Source organism: Artemia franciscana, chromosome 9 (assembly GCF_032884065.1).
Source record: "Artemia franciscana chromosome 9, ASM3288406v1, whole genome shotgun sequence".
NCBI lineage: Eukaryota > Metazoa > Arthropoda > Branchiopoda > Anostraca > Artemiidae > Artemia > Artemia franciscana.
The window spans coordinates 7,237,698-7,257,069 of record NC_088871.1 but is presented as its reverse complement, the minus strand read 5'-3'; the positions used below and the strand labels follow the sequence as shown (position 1 = coordinate 7,257,069).

General features: G+C 32.6%; 1 protein-coding gene across 4 annotated transcripts in view; it reads right to left on the bottom strand.

Annotated features, from left to right (window-relative positions):
• Positions 1-19,372, bottom strand: part of LOC136030948 (CUGBP Elav-like family member 3-A) — a 240,021-nt gene that overhangs the window by 22,389 nt on the left and 198,260 nt on the right. For 2 of the 4 annotated variants that reach the window (XM_065710072.1, XM_065710074.1), the window contains 2 exons: positions 11,167-11,256; positions 95-253 (listed from right to left, as the gene is read on the bottom strand). In XM_065710072.1, the coding sequence (XP_065566144.1) occupies positions 95-253; positions 11,167-11,256 (249 nt within the window). The remainder of the gene's footprint in view (positions 1-94; positions 254-11,166; positions 11,257-19,372) is intronic. The other 2 variants (XM_065710073.1, XM_065710075.1) reach the window with 1 other exon arrangement.

Sequence of the window (19,372 nt, the reverse complement as noted above, 5' to 3'; positions counted from 1 at the left end):
AGATTAAAATAACAGGAACTTGAACCCATTTCAGCTCAGCAAAAAAAAAAAAAAAAAAAACCTTGGAAAAAAGCAAAGTTTGTTCTCTGCTTACCAAAACATTTGCTCTGATTCGTTGCTCTATCGATAAAAACTTTGGAGCTAATCACGTTTCCAAATGGAAGGAACATTTGCATCAATTCCGCGTCACCAAATTCTTGGGGCAAATGATAAATGAAAAGATTGCATCCTTCAGGGCCGGATATAGAACACCCTGTAAAAGAAACAACAATTTAAGTACCAAGAATAGTGAAAATGGGATTTTTTTTAACTGGTTAAGTGAAAACTTACACAGGCATATTTGTCTTAAATAATTAGCATGAAAGGTAAATAAAACAGCAAAAAGACATTAAGACAAATTTCGTTCAGACCCTATATTATATTATCGTTCCGGCATTATCGAGCCGAATCGAAAGACAGTTTCAATCAGATTCTATATATTAGCTTTAAGATTTTAATTAAATGAAAAAGAATGGAAGAAAATGAAAAAAAAAATGTCCTTGAAAAAGAAGAATTCATAAAACACAAACAAGATGCAAAAATAATACAAAACAAAACACAAAAATAAAAAGAAGAATTCAATTAGCTTTGACAACATAATGGTTGTCATACGTAAAACATCGTATTTACGTAAAACATGAAAAACAATAAGTAAAACAACTGAGAATCGATAACAAGTAAAAAGAAAATGGTTGACCAAAGTTACAACAAAGCGAATCAAAAATAGAGAAGAAAAAAAAAGATACCACCAGTCTCTATTTCTCTTCGCTTAGCCCTGAATTAACCAGTTTACTTGAAAATTTGAATTAGTGATGCAAAAGAGGAAAGAGCACAGGGAACTAGTAAGAATTAACAGCATGTGCCACTGGGAGAGTAGCATTACCCCCAAAATTAGAACCACTCCTAACAATCTTAAATTTTAATATTCGAGACTGGAATCTTGATTAAAGGTCTAAGTCTGTTTTAATTAACTTGTTGTGATCCAAAAGTATGCAAATATTTTACTTTCAAAATATTTTTTGCTGATTAAAAAACAAGATTTAGACAAATGTGCCAATGTTTGTTAAAAACATTTAGCACCAAACAGATTATGAAGGCGTAGCTTTAAAAATTTTACTTTCAAATTAATTTTTGCTGATTGAAAAACAAGACAAATGTGTCAATTTTTGTTAAAAATACTTGGCACCAAACAGATTATGAAGTTTTAGTTTTCAAAATTTTACTATCAAAATAATTCTTGCTGATAAAAAGACAAAATTTAGACAAATGTCTCAATTTTTGTTAAAAACATTTTGTACCCACATATTATGAATATGTAGCTTTCAAAGTTTTACTTTCTAAATCATTTTTGCTGATTAAGAAGCCAAATTTAGACAAATATACCAGTTTTTGTTAAAAACATTTGGCACCAAACAGATTATGAAGGTGTAACTTTAAAAACTTTACTTTCAAAATAATTTTTGCTAATTAAAAAACAAAACTTGACAAATGTGTCAATTTTTGTTAAAAACGTTTGGTACCAAACAGATTATGAAGGTGTAGCTTTAAAAATTTACTTGCAAAATATTTTTTGCTATTTAAAAAACAAAATTTAGACAAATGTGCCATTTTTTTTTAACATTTAGCATCAAACAGATTGTGAAGGTGTAGCTTTTCTTAGAAAGTGTAGTTTTCTGTAGGAACAATGTTTAATTTTTACGAAAAGCCCAGACAAATTTAGCTTATTATGGCTGCTTATTTATTTTCGTGGTCTACACAGATATGGACAACACATCTGTGTTGTCCTACACATATCTACACAGATATGGACAACACAGATATGTCACACTTTTTGTGGCACATAGTTTTAGAAAACCAATAGTAAAATCTTACGAAAACGCAGCTTTCATAAGCTGTCCTTTAAGTCTTTATTGTTTTGAAATAAAAAAATTTAAATAAGTCCTTGAAACCTTTCATAAGTGTAGGATTTGAATTAATAAAAAAACAATGAGTAAAGTAGAAACATCAGACATTAAGTTTCGAGTTTGTAATAGAAATTAGTTAATTTAGTCCACATTAAACTAAAAAAAATGAAGCTGGCCGTTGATGAATGTTAAATAATAGGAAAAATAAGTCGTTTTTTAATGAAAGTAAGTAGCAACATTATCACTTAAAACGAATTACTTAACGTTCTTTAAAAATACTTGTCATTCAATTTCAACTGCCCTTGAGCTTGAGTAGTCTTTCTTACAGAATTGTGAAAAAAAGATAAACTCTAGCATAAAAACAATGATTGAGAAAAATGTAACCCCCCTCCCCTTTTATATGAAATAGTTTCTGTTCGTCTTGAGTTTTAAGGTTGTTTTTTACTTTCGGCTAAAAAACCGGCTTTATTGAATTTCTGATCGTTTTAAGATCATGCCAGGGAATACACCCCCCCCCCGCGCACAATTTCCACTGAAAAATTTCCCAGGATTTCGATTTTAATCAAAGTTTCCATCGGATCCTATATTAAGTTACAATGTTTCTTAGCTTTAGGTTTTAATTAGAAGAAACAGAACAGAAGAAAACAAGAAAATATTTGTCCCTGGAAACAAAAGACTTCCAAATATTTTGACAGAAATAAAACCATATGTCATTCAACAAATAAAAATAAATATTTACGAAAATGGCTCGGCGTTAAGTCTATTTTTATAAGTGTTCCAGCTTTGTCTTTTTTTTAGTTTTGTGACCAGGAACTGTTGGAGGATAGTACCTGTCAAATATAAACATTTTCAAATATAATCGTCGAGTTCGTCGGGATCAAAATAAGAAAGCACAGTTGAAATAACTTTATAGGATTTGTCCTACTACTTTATTGTCATCAAATTGTTAGTCAATCTCGATTAAAATTGTTAATCACCTAGACTGGAATTTATAAGTTTAAGAATTCATGGCTATAAAATGAGTAGTTAGAAAAAATACAAACAGGGAACACACAAATTATTGCTAATAAGCCACAAATAAATTTGGGACAACAAAATATAGAAGGGGGGACCATTTTTGACGGTTTGTTAGGGTGATTTGGTTGTTATTAAAATCTATTGATTGTTGACATGTTTGAGAAATAAGTATTTTGCCTGAAATTTTATTCTTTTACTAGCCTTTGGTGATATTGCTAACACAAAATAACGGGAAGATGAGAATTTTTATTTTAAGGTTAAACACTTTAACCGTTCTTTTTCAACATTGATGCATCTAACTTCATCATATTAATTAGTCAGTTTTTATTGATTAATTGAAATCTAATGAGGCCATGTCTTTCAGGGGCAATTTTCGTTTTCGAAGCAATATTACATAAAAGCTATATTCTACCTGAAATGCTAAGGCAGTTAGAGAGAGAGCTTCTTCATAGTTAAAGTACACCCAATTTGTTTTACCAAAAATCAACTCAAATTTAAAATAATAAGAACTGTAAAAAAAATGAGTAGTGACATTAAAACCCAAATCAAATAGGAATTATTCTGCATGTAAAGAGGGCTGCGTGTCCTGATCTCCCATTTCTCTAAGTAAAAGTTTAACTGTGTTCCACTGTTTCACCTAATTTCAAGAACGAATGCTCTGCTAAATTTCATTCCTTAAAATTTAAGAATGCATCGAGCAAAGATGTATCCAGGGGGATTATGGGTTTTGAACCCAACCGAAATATTTGTCCGACTCGTAAAAACGTAACAAAAATGAACTTAAATAAATTTTATGGCTTTCTTAAAGTTTTTTTTTGTAAAAAAACGGATAAAATGCTTTTGTAAACCCTCCCCCCCAAAAAACAGAAGAACCTGGAGACACGGCCCTGTACCAAAAATAGAATGTATTTTTTTACATTTGCTTTAAAGAACAAAATCTTAAAATTCAAATGTTCTATAAGAGGATCTGTGAATAAAACACCTACAGTTACCACAAGCTGGCGATATTCTTTGCACCCTGAAGTACTTTCAGTTAAGAATTAGTTACATTTAAGCGTAAAAATAGAGGGTGGAGGGATGATTCTTTGGCAGGCCAGCCCTTTTTCATTCATTTGGGGATTATTGTTAGACCGATTCATTTTGTAGTAGTTTGTAGATAAATCTTTTCAGTTCGTATAGAGAGCTTGAGAACGAATCGAGAACTTGTAAAAATCAAGCGAGTTTACAGCTGAATGAACTTGTTAAATTTTGCTACCGCTGAGATCAAAAGTTTGAAGTGTCTTAACAAATATGTTAGATGTATTTGAGGTGTCTTATAGGGGAAACCAAGAACATCTGGCTAATACAAATCTGAGTAATACAAGCCTTTCACTAGGATTAGTCTGACCTTTACGGTCCAACCCAGTGCACAAAAGTGCTAATTATGCAACTACCACCATAACCCCTACTAGCCCTCACTTAAATAATCAAATTCTTTGTTATCATAGCTTTATTTTCAAGATAAGAAATCTGAGATATTTATAAGAAAAAAAATAAACAAAAGCAATTGAACAATAGAGCTACTTCGAAGGGAAATTTTCTGATTCGAGTTGGTGGGTGACTATGTCGCTGCTTTTATTACCACCGTGATCACTTCTACACAAAATAGTGGTTCTGACCTCTCTTGTGCCTGGCACATAATCTTGATTACAACACCTCCCCCTCCTCTGTCTTCCAAAAGTTTCAGGCCAAGTTTAAATAAGATTTTCATTCATTATCAAAATTTTTTATTTATTTAAATCTGACTTTTCCTACAATAGCCTCTGCAAAATTATGAATTCTCGTCCCAATCGCTTCTAATTCTTTAGTTAGGTCTATTTACTTTTTGCTTAAAATCCAGTTTAAAGTTGCTAAAGTTTGGTCTACTTACTTTTGTTTTCAAGGAATGGTGATGAATATATGGAAAAATAAAAATTCGGATTCATTTTGCTTATACATACTGCCTGTACTTACTTACATGGCCGAGTGGGTTGATGCACTGAATTCGGAATCCTTTGTCTGAGAGGGCGAGAGTTCGAGTCCTAGTGTACCCAATTATTTAGTTTGGGACGGGGGTCAGTGGCGTGACTTTGTAAGCTCAGTCAGAGTTGACCCAGCTCTAAATGGGTACCTGGAGAAATCTGGGGAAGGTAAACAGGAAGGGTATGCGAAAGCACAGGATGGTTGGCCCCCAGCCCCCCATTGCACTTTCTGGCTGAAGGGCTAAGAAACGGAGATCAGCATCGCCGGTAGGGACTGTTAAGTCTAATGCCGTACTCTTTACCTTTACCTTACTTACTACCAAATGTGCCCTCTACTTTCAAACAGTTCGTGGTAACGAACTGTAGTAAGGAGCGACCCGGCTCAACAGTAACCAAAACTCTAAAAAATGGAATTTTGGTACCAATAGCTACATCAAAAGAATCAAATTTTAATGCTGATTTTAAATATATAAGTTTCATCAAGTTTAGTCTTACTCATCAAAAGTTACGAGCATGAGAAAATTTTCGTTATTTTAGAAAATAGGGGGAAACACCACCTAAAAGTCATAGAATCCTAACGAAAATCACACCATCAGATTCAGCGTATCAGAGAACCCTACTGTAGAAGTTTCAAGCTCCTATCTACAAAAATGTGGAATTTTTGTAGAAAATTTTTTTAATGTTTTAAAATGTAGAGTTAAGAGAAAGAGTCAAACTTTAGCGTAAAGAGCGAGGGATTGCGGAGGGGACAACCCATTTCATATATGGAGTAATTTCTGTTCGTTTTAAGTTTTAATGTCGCTCCTTACTTTCAGTTAAAAAAAACTAGTTTTTTTATGTAATTTCTGAACGTTTTTGAATCAATGCATGTTTGATTTTGGCTCTCCACACATAAACTATTAAAATGAAATTTGCATATTAATTCCTTTTTGGCTAAATGGCTTTCTCTTAGTTTTGATCACCATTTTGAGAAATAAGGGATGGGGAAGGAGGCCTAGTTGCCATGCAATTTTTCGGTTACATAAAAAGGCAACTATAAATTTTAATTTTTAACGAATTTTTTTATTAGTAAAAAATATACGTATAACTTACGTAACAAACTTTTATATCCTTTAATTTTTATTATGCATATGAGGGGGTTTGTACCCTCGTTAATACCTCGTTCTTTACAGTAAATCGTAAGTTTTCTCCCAATTCTTTAAGAATGACCCCTGAATCAGAAAGGCCGTAGAATAAATAGTTGAAATTACTAAAAATTCTATATCATAAAGAGCGAGGTATTTATCTCCTCCTAAATACCTCTCTCTTTATGCTAAAGTATTGTTAGAACCCCTCATATGCGTAATAATCTCTGTTCGTTTTAAGTTTCAATGCTACTCTTTACTTTCAATTGAAAAAAACTTTTCCATATTTATTTTTCATTGTTTTTTTATAGTAATTTTAGAAAATCCTGCGCCCTTTTCATTGAATTTTTGTTCCCCCATGACATATTTCTCTAAAGAAAGATCCTCCCACATGATGAAATCATGATTTCCACAATTTGATGAAACTTATATATTTAAAATCAGCATGAAAATCTGATTCTTTTGATGTATATTTTAGCATCAAAATTCCGTTTTTTAGAGTTTCGTTTACTATTGAGCCGGGTCGCTCCTTACTACAGTTCGTTACCACGAACTGTTTGATTCCTTATTTTCAAAAAAGGGGGAAACACCCCCTAAAAGTAAAAGAACCTTAATGAAAATTACACCATCAGATTCAAGGTAACAGAACCCTACTGTAGAGGTTTAGAGCTCCTATCAGCAAAAATGTGGAATTTTGTATTTTTGCCAGAAAAAAGATCACGGATGCGTTTTTTTTTTCTTCAGGGATGATTGTATCGACCCAGTGGTCCTAGAATGTCTTGAAAGGCCTCGTTCTAACGGACATTAAAAGCTCTAGTGCCTTTTTTAAGTTATAAGAAATTGGAGTGCAACTAGACACCTTCCAGGCTCATTTTTTTCACAAAGTCACCGCATTAAAATTTTGAGATAGCGATTTTGTTCAACATAGTTAGAAAATTTAATAACTATGTCTTTGAGGGTGAAGTAATCCCACATAGTCTCCAGGGGAAGGCTGCTTGTTATGAACTTTGCCCATTGTTTACATATATTATTGGTTTTTGGAAAGTACACAGACGTTTTCAGGGGGGTATTTTTTCCTGGTGGTGGAGGGGGGGGGTCTTTAGGAGAGGGTTACGTTTGAGGACCTTTCCTTGGAGGAATTTATCATGGGGGAAGATAAATTCATAAAGGGGGCATTGGATTTTCAAGCATTATTTAAAAAACAATGAGAAATTAAACAAAGAAAAACATATTTTTCAGAAAGTAAGGAGCAACATTAAAACTTAAAACAAACAGAAATTATTGGAAAAAAATTTGAACTTTAATGTAAAAAGCGAGGTATTGACGAGGGGATGAACCTCCTTATATACGTAATAAAAACATACGAATATAGAAGTGCGTTACGCAAGTTAATTCGTAAATTACGTATATTTATTACTAATAAAAACGTTTGTAAATAAAATTAAAAATTCTAGTGGCCTTTCCAGGTAGCCGAAAAACTGGAGGGCAGCTAAGACCCTTTTCCCAACCCTTTTTCTCAAAATCGTCCGATCAAAACTTTGAAATACCCATTAGCCAAAAACAGTAAAATTAATGTGCAAATTTCGTTTTATTATTTATGTATGGTGAGCCAAAATCAAAACCTGCGTTAATTCAAAAAAGTTAATTCGAATGTTGAATAAAAAAAGATTTTCTAACTGAAAGTAAGAAGCAACAATAAAACTTAAGACTAGCAGAAATTATTCAGTATATGAAAGGGGCTGTCCCATCCTCAACGCCCTGCTCTTTGCGCTAAAGTTTGACTCTTTTTCACAACTCTACTTTATAAAAAAGTGAAAAACTTTAGCGTAAAGAGCGGGACGTTGAGGAGGGGACAGCCCCTTTCATATGCGGAGTAATTTCTGTTCGTTTTAAATTTTAATGTCCCTCCTTACTTTCAGTTAAAAAAAAACATCGTTTTTTTTTTATTTGATATCCCCCTAGAAGTGCCTCTGACTAAACCGCTAAAGATAAAAATTTATACTTCTCTACAGTGGAATAGACATACACTTTTACAGTCAAAATCTTTGATTTTCAATGTCATTTTTCCCTTCCAAGGACTCTTGGATGCAAAAACATTTATTCAACAAAATAGAGGAGGGGCTTTAAGGTGTTTTTTCAACATCTAGGGACGGAGAAATACCTCCATTCCCTCTTCCCAATTGACTCCGTGCTGGGAAGTTAATAAGACCTGTAATTTCAACAAAATCAATTAAATAATAATCCCCTATTAATTTGTTCCTCTTCTCTTAATCCTGTTACAATTTCGTCTTTTCTAATTATCATTTAAGCGGAAGACATTTAGGAAGTTACTCTATTAAAAGTTTTTCTTTCCGTGAAAAAGAAAAGGTTTACTGCTTAATTTACTTCATGAAATATCCCATCTTTATTTTTTTTTTGTGTGAACTTCATCACGTTGTAAGTTCTATGAGCCTGAGGCAATTACCCTTTTCTTTCTTATATTTATGCAAATTTACCCTCTATAGCTCTTTCTAAAGAGCGTTTTTCCAGGTCGATTTCTCTCCAAGTTTCCTTCTTTTTAATGCAAATTTCTATAGGGACATTAGAAAGCTTGGAGATTCAAGATACTTTGAAAGTATTTATGCTCGTTTTTTTGCCTCTAATATGCTATATTGAATAAAGGGGTATGAAAAATGACAGCAGGAAATCTATAAAGAAAAACATTATCTGGAATGAAATTATTTTTTAGGAATAGCCGGGCGTTAGTGCTCAGATAATGGAAAAGGATTGTAAAGTGCTTGAAGGAAGAATCCTTAATAAAGTGATGTGTAAGTAAAATGTAGGATTGACATTTGTATTTATGATATTCAGAGTATTTATATCATAATTAGCAGCACACCCTTTAGGTTAAGGCGCAAAAAAAAAGTTTTTTGCTCTCTTATTAGGATGGAGACCAATGGACTGTAACGTAATAATCACTTGGTTTCGGTCATTAGGTACCCGTTGTACAACGCAGTGTTAGTGTTTTCAGATTAGTGATTGGCTGGGAGTTACAGTCACTTATCAATTATATAAAGTAAGATATGAGGAATAGATCCGTCTTTGGTAAAATATAAGCGGAGAAAAAAGACGAGGTAATAGATGGAGATATGTATGAGAGAAAGGGAGACACATGTAAAAAGAGAGGGGGCAGGGACATAACCACTGATGTGGAGTACATTTAAGCTGTGAAAACTTCTCAAGGCCAATTTGAAGTTTTTGTTAGATGAACAAAGCAGGAGCTTTAGTTAATGCTGAAAATGCTAAACGATGAACCAGCCACACAATCCAACTGTCAGTTGGTGAAAAATGGTGCGTTTTTTTTAAACACGAGAGAAAATTGTTTTTTAAAAACTTTTAAAATATTTAAAAAATTGTGAGAGAAAAAGTATCCAGGGGATAAAACTTAATTCAATAGCTATAATTGGGTTCATCTCCAACTTTTAATCTTAGGATTTTGCTTTGTATTTTCTTTGTTAGCGATTCTTTCGCGTTCAGAAAATTCTCTGATACTTTTCTTTTTAATATTAACCTTAAGTTAACCAAATAATAACAAATTCTTGAAAGAAACTTGACTTCAAACTTATAGAAAAATGGAGATAAAACTATACAGGGCATTGAAATCAATCCATCCTATGGAGATGCAAGTCCTGATTGATGTAAAGATGAATGGTTTTTATAAACTTCGATGAATATCCTTCAGCACAAGGTACACAAATCAAAAAACGTGAAAGGACCAGATAACTGACCTTAGAGTTGTGCATCAGATCATAGTTCATCCAAACCTTTAAAGGTGCTAACTTGCATTTATCTCTTTCAAAAAAGAAAAGCGACAATTTACTTATTTACAAACTAATTGATCACCATTAATACATTTGAAATTAAACTAAAAAAAAGGATCGTTTTTGATCGTTGAAAAATTTTGATGATCAAAATTTTTTGATTATTATTTGTAAATTTGAAATTAAACTGAAAAAAAAATCGTGTGCGAAATTAAGTTCTCTTTAATGTACGATAACAGTAGGCCTACAATCGTAAAAGCTTGGACCTAGCAGAGGAGCAAAACAGCATATTGTTTCAATTTCTTTCTCCAGGCTGCACGAGCATCACAGTGAGGTATGAAATCTTCAGAATTGTCTTTTTCTAGGTCATAACGATACAAGCATAATAAACAAAAACTACACCTGAAATTGAACGAACATGCCAATAGTATCCTACGCAATGCTTAAAAAATTATCATTGTTTCCTTTTCGAAATTAATTCTTTGAAATATCTAGGCAAATGAAATTTACCAGTCACCCAGCATGAACATTTGATATAAAATGTATATTTAAATTAATTTACTTTACTGTAAGGACGGGATAATATTTATTCAGTATTTATTCAAATTAGTTAAATTTATTAGGGCATTAACCCTGTCGCGCTAAATCAGCAAATATGGGCATGAATGTTGAATATTTTTTTTCTCAAAGACAAATTTCTGGATATGCATATCTCATAAGCAGAACAACGTTTATAACAGACATAGCCTGATTAAAAACGTGAAGGAAAAGATGAGTGCTGAAACAATTTTTGACGATGATGGTGGCTTTGATTATTCGAAATATTTTCCGAGATCATTACAGGCACATAATTTAACAAAAAGAAAGAATTTTAGCTTTTTTTGTTGGAAATATTTTCTGGGATCATTACAGGTACATAATTTAACAAAAAGAATGAATTTTAGCTTTTTTTGTTGGAAATATTTTCTGAGATCATTACAGGCACATAATTTAACAAAAAGAATAAATTTTAGGGTTTTTTGTTGGAAATATTTTCCGAGATCATTTCAGGCACATAATTTAACAAAAAGAATAAATTTTAGCTTTTTTTGTTGGAAATATTTTCCAAGATCATTACAGGCACATAATTTAACAAAAAGAATAAATTTTAGCTTTTTTTTGCTCTTTTCCGAGACTCACAGTGCCAAATTCTGGAGTTGAAAGAAAATAAAACGACCTACGTTCTTTTGGCCTTAAGAGCAGCTTTTAAAAGCAAAAAGAAAGAAAAATCATGTGCACATACCTTCACGACTAACAGGGCGGACATCACAGGGTTGCACAGTTGCCATAGGTTGCATAAAGCTGCCATGGGGAAATTGAAAAGCGCCAGGTGCTGGGAACACAATAAAATCATCATGAACATGCAAATAACAGTCATGCAGGTGAACAAAAGGAAGTGTATAGATATTTAAAAGTACATACGGTACGTCAATTAAAAAACTCTATTAGAATATAATAACATGAATCCCTAACTATAAAATAAAAATCCCTGGTAATTTGGAAGCATATAAGGTCAACTATTTCAAATATACTCTATAAAGAATAAATTAACTTATAAATATGTGCCAATTTTACTTTATTTTCAAGTTGCAGTGCTCTAGCACTGTCTAAGGTTAGAGCCATGGTCCTGCAATGGATCATTTTTCTTCCCAGTCACTTCGGAGATAATGGATAGTCTTTGAATTTCGGAGGGGCTGAAGAGATTGAAAATTGAAAGTTCTAGTGCTTTTTTAAGAGTTGGAAGTAATTGGGAGATCAACATTGAACTTGTTTTTGCTAAGAACCTCTGCCCTCCATAGCCCTGAAAGATACCGAATTCAAAGTTTGGTGAGGTCGTTTACTTCAAAATGGTCATATGAATCAAAGTAGTATGTTTTTTTTTTCAGTGAAACACTAACTAGACTTTGGCCATTGGAAGGTTCAAAGGGGGTGGTCTTCACGATTTTTTTGTTACAATACTTATGTTTTATGTTTAATGTTATTATTTATATTAATTTATGTTTGTGCTGGATTCCATTTACTAATTAATACCCATTTTTGTTCGTTTTTGGCTTAAGTCATTGTATTACTTTACTTGTGCTTGTCGTGGGTTTACAATGGCTGGTAAGTTTTTTTAGAAAAACCTATTTTTTGAAAGTTGGCTGAATATATAGCGACTAATGGACTATTTTATCCAGGACTATTTTATATTTTATCCAGGAGCTATTTTATCCAGGACTATTTTAAATTTTATCCAGGAGCTATTTTATCCAGGACTATTTTATATTTTATCCAGGAGCTATTTTATCCAGGACTATTTTATATTTTATTCAGGAGCTATTTTATCCAGGACTATTTTATATTTTATCCAGGAGCTATTTTATCCAGGACTATTTTATATTTTATCCAGGAGCTATTTTATCCAGGACTATGTGTCCTGGAATACAAGCAGGATGATTATATATCTCTGATGAGCGTGACTGATACAAGATAGTAAATTTTTCTTTCGTAAAGAATATCCTTCTGCATCGGTGCTATGTATTTCTTAGTTCGAAATTCGAAAAACTCAATAGCGAGCTCATTCACCGAACTTATTCGATTGACTTGTAGGCTTTAATTCAAGTGCATATTTGTAGTGATATTAATAAAACAAGCGATTCGATCCCTTTTTGGATTTTTCTTTTATTATTAGGAAGTTATTTTATTTTACCATTAAATTTCTATATATTTCTTTTTCTTGTTCTCTTTTCCCCTTTTTAAATTTTAATTTTAGTTTTTTAATCTTTACAATCGATTTCTAATATTGCCCCCAACCTTCCCCCCCCCCCCACCCCCTCCAAAAAAACACATTAATTGCAGTGTGCTCAAGTTACCAAATGCTTTTAAGTTGTGTGATTTGAGGTAGATAGTGAAGTGAAGGTGGGTACTATTATGCATTCGTAGCATTATGCATTACTGACAAAACAAGATAAAAGTGTTTAATTGAAAAATACATCTAGTTGCCAATTTCACGTCTGTCACGACACACGAAGTGCCAGTTTAAATTTAGTGCGCAACATGTGCCACACTATCACATTCAGGCACCGAGATCATATCTGAAGTTTATTGTGTCCTCCATAATCGTGTCTTTTTTCCTTGTTTCGTTTTTAAGTATCAGAAGGATCTCAGAAGCATTATTTTTTCTTTTTTTATGTTGATAACTTTAAAATTTTTCAATCAAATAAGGTTATATTTTGCTATGTTACTGTTCTATGCATTTTTTTCATAAAATTTTCATGATACCTGCAGGATGCATAGTGATTCAACATTATAGTAACCAAAAATTAATAAAATATAAGAATCCTCTGAGGATATATCAAGATTTTTCTTATGAGGGAAGCTGTACTGGCTTTATGTAAAAAAAAAAAAAAAAATAAAAATTTAACACTATTTGGTGTGCTAAATCTGCAGGGGCATAATTTCGTCAAAATCCTGGAGGAGAGTAAAATAGGGGGCAATTTTCCAAAGTCAAGTGAAAATGACCAAGTTTAGAATGAAACAAGAGCCATGTGGTACCATAAAGGCAAAGGTAATAAAGAAAACTGATCTGTTTCTGAGGATGCTTGAGTTATGTATGTCTATAGTTTTAACAAGATTTTTTAAGAGACTAAATTTCAGCTGAGGGGCAGACTGGGGTCTGGGGGGAGTATTTCCCCTACCCTGAAGCAAATTACGCCCCTGTAACTCTGTTTCGAGATAGAAAATAATGCAAAGAATGGACATAGTCAAGTTTGTTTCGAACCTTAGTTGCAAGACCTGTCACAACAAACAAGAAACTGATCAATACCCTACTAGATGTCCTAAATAATCATAAATATTTGTAAATATTGTTGAAATCCTGGAAATAGCCTTCTGTTTGTCCAAACTTGTGGGAAAAAAAAAAACATTCTGAAATGGTTAAACTTTCAATGGCAAGCAAAATATCAAACAGTTCGTGGTAAGTGAGTGGTGAGTAAGGAGCGACCTGGCTCAAAAGTAACCAAAACTCTAAAAACGGAATTTTGAAACGAATAGATATATCAAAAGAATCAGAATTTTATGCTGACTTAAAATATATAAGTTACATTAAAAGTTACAAGCCTGAGAATATTTTGAAAAAAAGGTGAAACACCTTTAAAAGTCATAGAATTTTAAAGTCATAGAAAATCACACCATCAGATTCAGAGTATCAGAGAACCCTACTGTAGAGGTCTCAAGCTCCTGTCTGCAAAAATGAGGAATTTTGTATTTTTTGCCAGAAGCAAGATCACGGATGTGTATTTGTTTGTTTGTTGTTGTTTTTTTCTTCCCAGGGGTGATCGTATCGACCAAGGGGTCCTAGAACATCGCAAGAGCTCATTTGAACAGGAATTAAAAGTTCTAGTGCCCTTTTTAAGTGGCCGAGAAATTGGAGAGCAACTACGCCCCCTCCCATGCTCATTTTGCACTGCTATTCCTAAATGTTTTCCCAGTCACCCGATCAAAATTTCAAGATGTCCATTTTGTCCAACATAGTTAAAAAATCTAATAACTATGTGTTTGAAGATGACTTAATCCCTCAAAGCCTCCGGGGGAAGGGCTGCAAGCTGTGAGCTTTACCCATTTTTTTCATATAGTATTGTTTATTGGGAAGTATACCAGACGTTTTCTGGGGGATTTTTTCTAGTGGGGAGTGTCAGGACGAGAAGGTTACGAGGGAGAATCTGTCAAGGAGGAATTTTTATGGGGAAAGGGAGTTTTCCATCAAAAATTAAATATTAAAAACAAATTTTTCAGCTGAAAGCATGGAGCAGCATTAAAACTTAAGACGAACAGAAATTATTGCGTATATAAGGGGGTTCGCCCCCTCGTCAATGCATCACTATTTACGCTAGAGCTCGAATTTCGTTCCAATTCTTTAAGTATGACCCCTGAATCACAAGGGTCAAATGGATTATTCCCCTAATCAAAAGGATTTGATTAGAATAAATAGATCTTTTGAAAGGACTAAAAAAAACTTTTAGTACTAAAAGTTTTTAGTACTAAAACCGAAAAACTAATATGCTTAATAATTTCTGTTCGTTTTAAGATTTAATGTTGCTCTTTACTTTCAATTAAAAAATTAGTTTTTTTATTTAATTATTAAACAAGTTCAGCTATTTAAACTATTCAAAAAAAGGCAGTGAAATCCTTGTAATAATAGTTACCATCACTCGGAAGATATTTGTGCCATTATTTGTCAACATTACATTTGCTTTCAGATAGGTTTTAGTAAAGATTTAAACCGGAACTAGAAGCCTAAATTGTAGGAGAATGCAAGCATTACAAATTGCATAAACCAAAAAATGAAACTAGATGGAAACTAAAAATGAAACCTTACTTAGAAACTAGATGGAAACTTTCTTAACCAGCTTTGGAATATAAGTTAGAAAAGAGCGAGTAGCAACTTTGCTTGCAATATTGAGATACTAGTAAATTTTCCAAGCATAGAATAAAAATGAGTGTTAAAATATGCACAATGAAACATGCCAGAGAAGATGAACAAATTTATGTGAAGCTTCTAGAATCATACTAAAAAAATGTCAATAACGAGCAGAACTACAGTAAAAGCTAAATTAGAAAAAAAGAAATGCCCTCAACTTATTATTGGTTAAAGATGCAGTACCAACTTATTGTAAGGTTTAAAATCAGAAGATGTACTTTAAGAACTTTCAGAAGATGAACTGAAAGAGTACTTTCAGAAGATTCAGAAGATTTTCAGTATTTTCAGAAGATGTAAAATCAGAAGATGATCTTCTGTGATTGCCGCAGCTCTTTCAATACTATGTTAATAATCATGGCCCCTTTAAATCACTACAAGAAATGTTTCATATCAAAAAAGTAATTGATTCATAGACTTTACATTAAACATCACTACTAAGAATAATATTTATTGTTTGATTTAATGCTAAATAAGATATGCAGTAAATTATTGTTAACTTTTTACGTAAATTTACAAACTAATTGTATCTATTAATAAATGTTTCATTATTTATTTATATTTGAAGATATATAATACTTGTATTTTAACTACTTTTACAGTTTGATTTTCTTTTTTTCTCTTTATATCTAATCTAGATACAGTTTTGGGTCCAACGCCAAATTATGTTAGACTGCTTCATTTCAAATGATGAATTTTTGTTAATGATCATAAGACCTTTAAATCTAGTAAATCATTAAATTAGTTTCTTTTTGCCAAAAATAAAAAACGAGTTTTTTTCAATTGAAAGTTAGGAGCATCATTAAAACTTAAAAGAACAGAAATTATTATGTGTAAGAAGGGGGATTGTTCCACTTTACTCAACACCTTGCTCTTTACTCTGAAGTTTCTTTTACTACTTTTAAAAAAAGGTTCGTATTGTTCTAATTAAACAACCCTTGCGTTTAAGGAGTCATTCGGTACTACATCATATAAGTAGTTTCTTATATCATATCATGCATAGCATAAATAAGATTGTTGAGTTTCCAACGCATCAATTATTTATATACCATAATGTCAGTCGGAAGGCCCTAAAAACAAAAATTTGCAGTTGCAGTTACTACAAATGCTGATTCTTTGGAACAAACACTTGAACTATCAAACGTGATAAGATGTGAAAATCTACAACCCCGGGCCATCAATTGCGACAACACTAATACGGGAAGCTAAAGCAAAGGTCATTGCTAAATTGTCAGAAGTATTCAAAACCCAAAAGCGTGTCAAAAATAAAAATGAAGAGCAAAGATACGGGCGGTTTTTTCCAGGAGTGATCTTATCAACTCATTGATCCTAAATTACCTTGAGTGGGCTCATTCTAACTGAAATTAAAAGTTCTAGTCCCCGTTTTGAGTGACCAAAAAGATTGTAGAGCAAGTAGGTATCCTTTCCCGCCCTTTTTTTCCCAAAATTGTCTTATCAAAATTTTGAGATAGCCATTTAGTTCATCATATTTAAAAAGCCCAATAACTAAGCATTTGGATATGACATTTACCCCCCCCCCTAACAGCCCCAAGAGAAAGGTGTTTAAGTTATAAAATTTCCCCATTGTTTAGCCTACGCATAGTATTTGTTATTGGAAGTATGTACACATTTTCGTGCGGGAAGGGGGCTGAATTTTCTGCTAGAGTTTTTCTCCTCAGGAAAATTTTCCAGGATGAGGGATGTTTTCGGGGGGTGAAGGCAAAGGGGAAATTATACACTGGGAGAATTTGTCAGAATTCCTAAACAAAATTCCTTTTATGTGTCTTGCTTTCTCTTTTCCGTCTCAATTTTGAGGGTAAGTGTCCCTTAAATACCTTCTGTAGATTTTGAAAATTCCTTTTTTGGTATGTTCATAGAAAAATTCGTTTTGATATTCCCATTGAAAAAAATAACAGATATATCCCCAGTCCCTAAATTTTGAAAAGTAAATCGGAGTTAACCCCAACCCTTATAAATTTCTGTAAATTGACACTCCTGAATTTTACTCCACAGATGGACAAGCTTCATTGACTGTTTAGGGCAGTCTAGGGTGTGAGAAAAGGTTTCAAGCGAATGTTATAAAGACTGTGTTTTCTAAATTAGAAATAAATCGGGAAGAAGAGATGATGTTGGGTTCTGAACCAATTGACTGATTAGGAAGCTTCACTTACCTAAGAAGCATTATTAAAGATGTCAAATGTATAACTACAGAGAAACAGAATATGTCATCGCAGTTGTAGAGAGTTTAGATGAAGAAGAAGATAAATTTTACGATAGGATTAGAATACTAGAGGTCAGGGCAATGGCAGTTCTTGAGCATAGCTGCGAAGCGTGGAGGCCTTATTAACTTAAAAAATGACGCGCTAGATGCTTTGCTGAGGGATCGTCTCATAATAACTTTAGTTTTATCGATCTTGTTTTTATTTTATTTAGTTTCGATCATCTGACCGACTGTAAACCATACTGTGTGACAAATATAGTTCAATTCCTTTACCTAGAAATATGACAAAGCAGAGGTTAAAACGACTAGGTCAGGTTTAAGGGATGTGTTTTGCATAATATATTATTTTTTTACTTTTGTATTGAGTTTTGTTTTTGTCTAATGTTTGTACATGTGTGTTTTTTTTTTTAAATGCTGCTATGACCATAAAAAAAAAAAAAAAAAAAAAAAAAAAAAAAAAAAAAAAAAAAAAAAAAAAAAAAAAATACGAAATCAGGAAATTCCTTGAATGGAATGGTAACAGACAAAAAAGGAGAGAATTAAAGAAAGCCCAGATTTAGTTTGGTAGTACTAGTGATTTGTGTAGCCAAGTGTCTTTTTTTATAATAAATAATGATTTAATTTTCTCTACCTCCCCAGCGGAAAAGCTTCAGTGGAGATGGCAAGAATGCTCTGCGTTAATTTTGACTTTCTTAACAGTTCTGTTATCTCTCTTCGCACAAGGGAGTAAAAAGCAAATCTTTTGACAACAAGATAGAAGAATAGAAGCATGCACATCTTGATAGCAGGCAGCTTGATGTCGTGATGATTTTGTCGTAGCAGCCGGCTATAATCCGGAAGGAACATAGAAATTAATTTGAAGAGAATAAGAAAAAAATTTGTTCCAAAGCAAAACATAAATGAACTAAAAAAGAAATACTATAGAACGGAAGTAATAGAGACTAAAGGGATGTGGTAGACCTGAATCCCTCACGGGCACTTGATTCTGAGGGGCTCTTCATTTTCTTAAGATTAAAACAGAGAAAAGAATAGGTTCGGCTTACAACCGTGTTCCTCGCTTTCAAACAGCAATTTTTATCAGTATTAACATTTTTAAATTTTATAAAACGCCAAGAACGTCCAAAATATTCTATTCTATTCAAGAAACATCCAAATATCACAAGTCTGAAAGAGCTGAATTTTTTTAATTTCTTATTTTTCATTATTAATTCTTTCTTTAATTCAGTTGAGAATTTTGTAATTTTCCACTCTATTTTGTGGCTTACTTGAGTTAGCCTTATGCCAGAGTGTTTGAGAATTTATAGATAAAATAGCACTTATTTTTCAAACAAAAAATTATGCATCTGCTACAATACGCTTAAAAGAAATGCACAGATATGGAATAACAAATCCAATAAACAATGTTTATTATAACTGCTGAGATAATTTTCTTCAAAAAATGGATGTAAATCATTTTCTAAAGCAGAGAGACCGACTTTATCCCTCATAAATCGATTTAATATCCCTCTTTTCTATCTTTCCGTGTCCATGGAGATTTGTCAAAACCCTTAGGGCGGTTCTATTCCCAAAGAGACTACATTAGAAGTACAATAATACCAACAGAGGGAAAACTTAATCTTGGTTTTTAAGGCAGGTTTACACTAGACTGGGGAGATATCAGAGACAGGTATAGCCACTTAATTTCGATCTTGTGATAATGGAGTATCTATTGATTATTAGTCTTTGACAAAAATTAACATTTAAGTCAAACCAATTTTTTCTTTGTTCAGCATA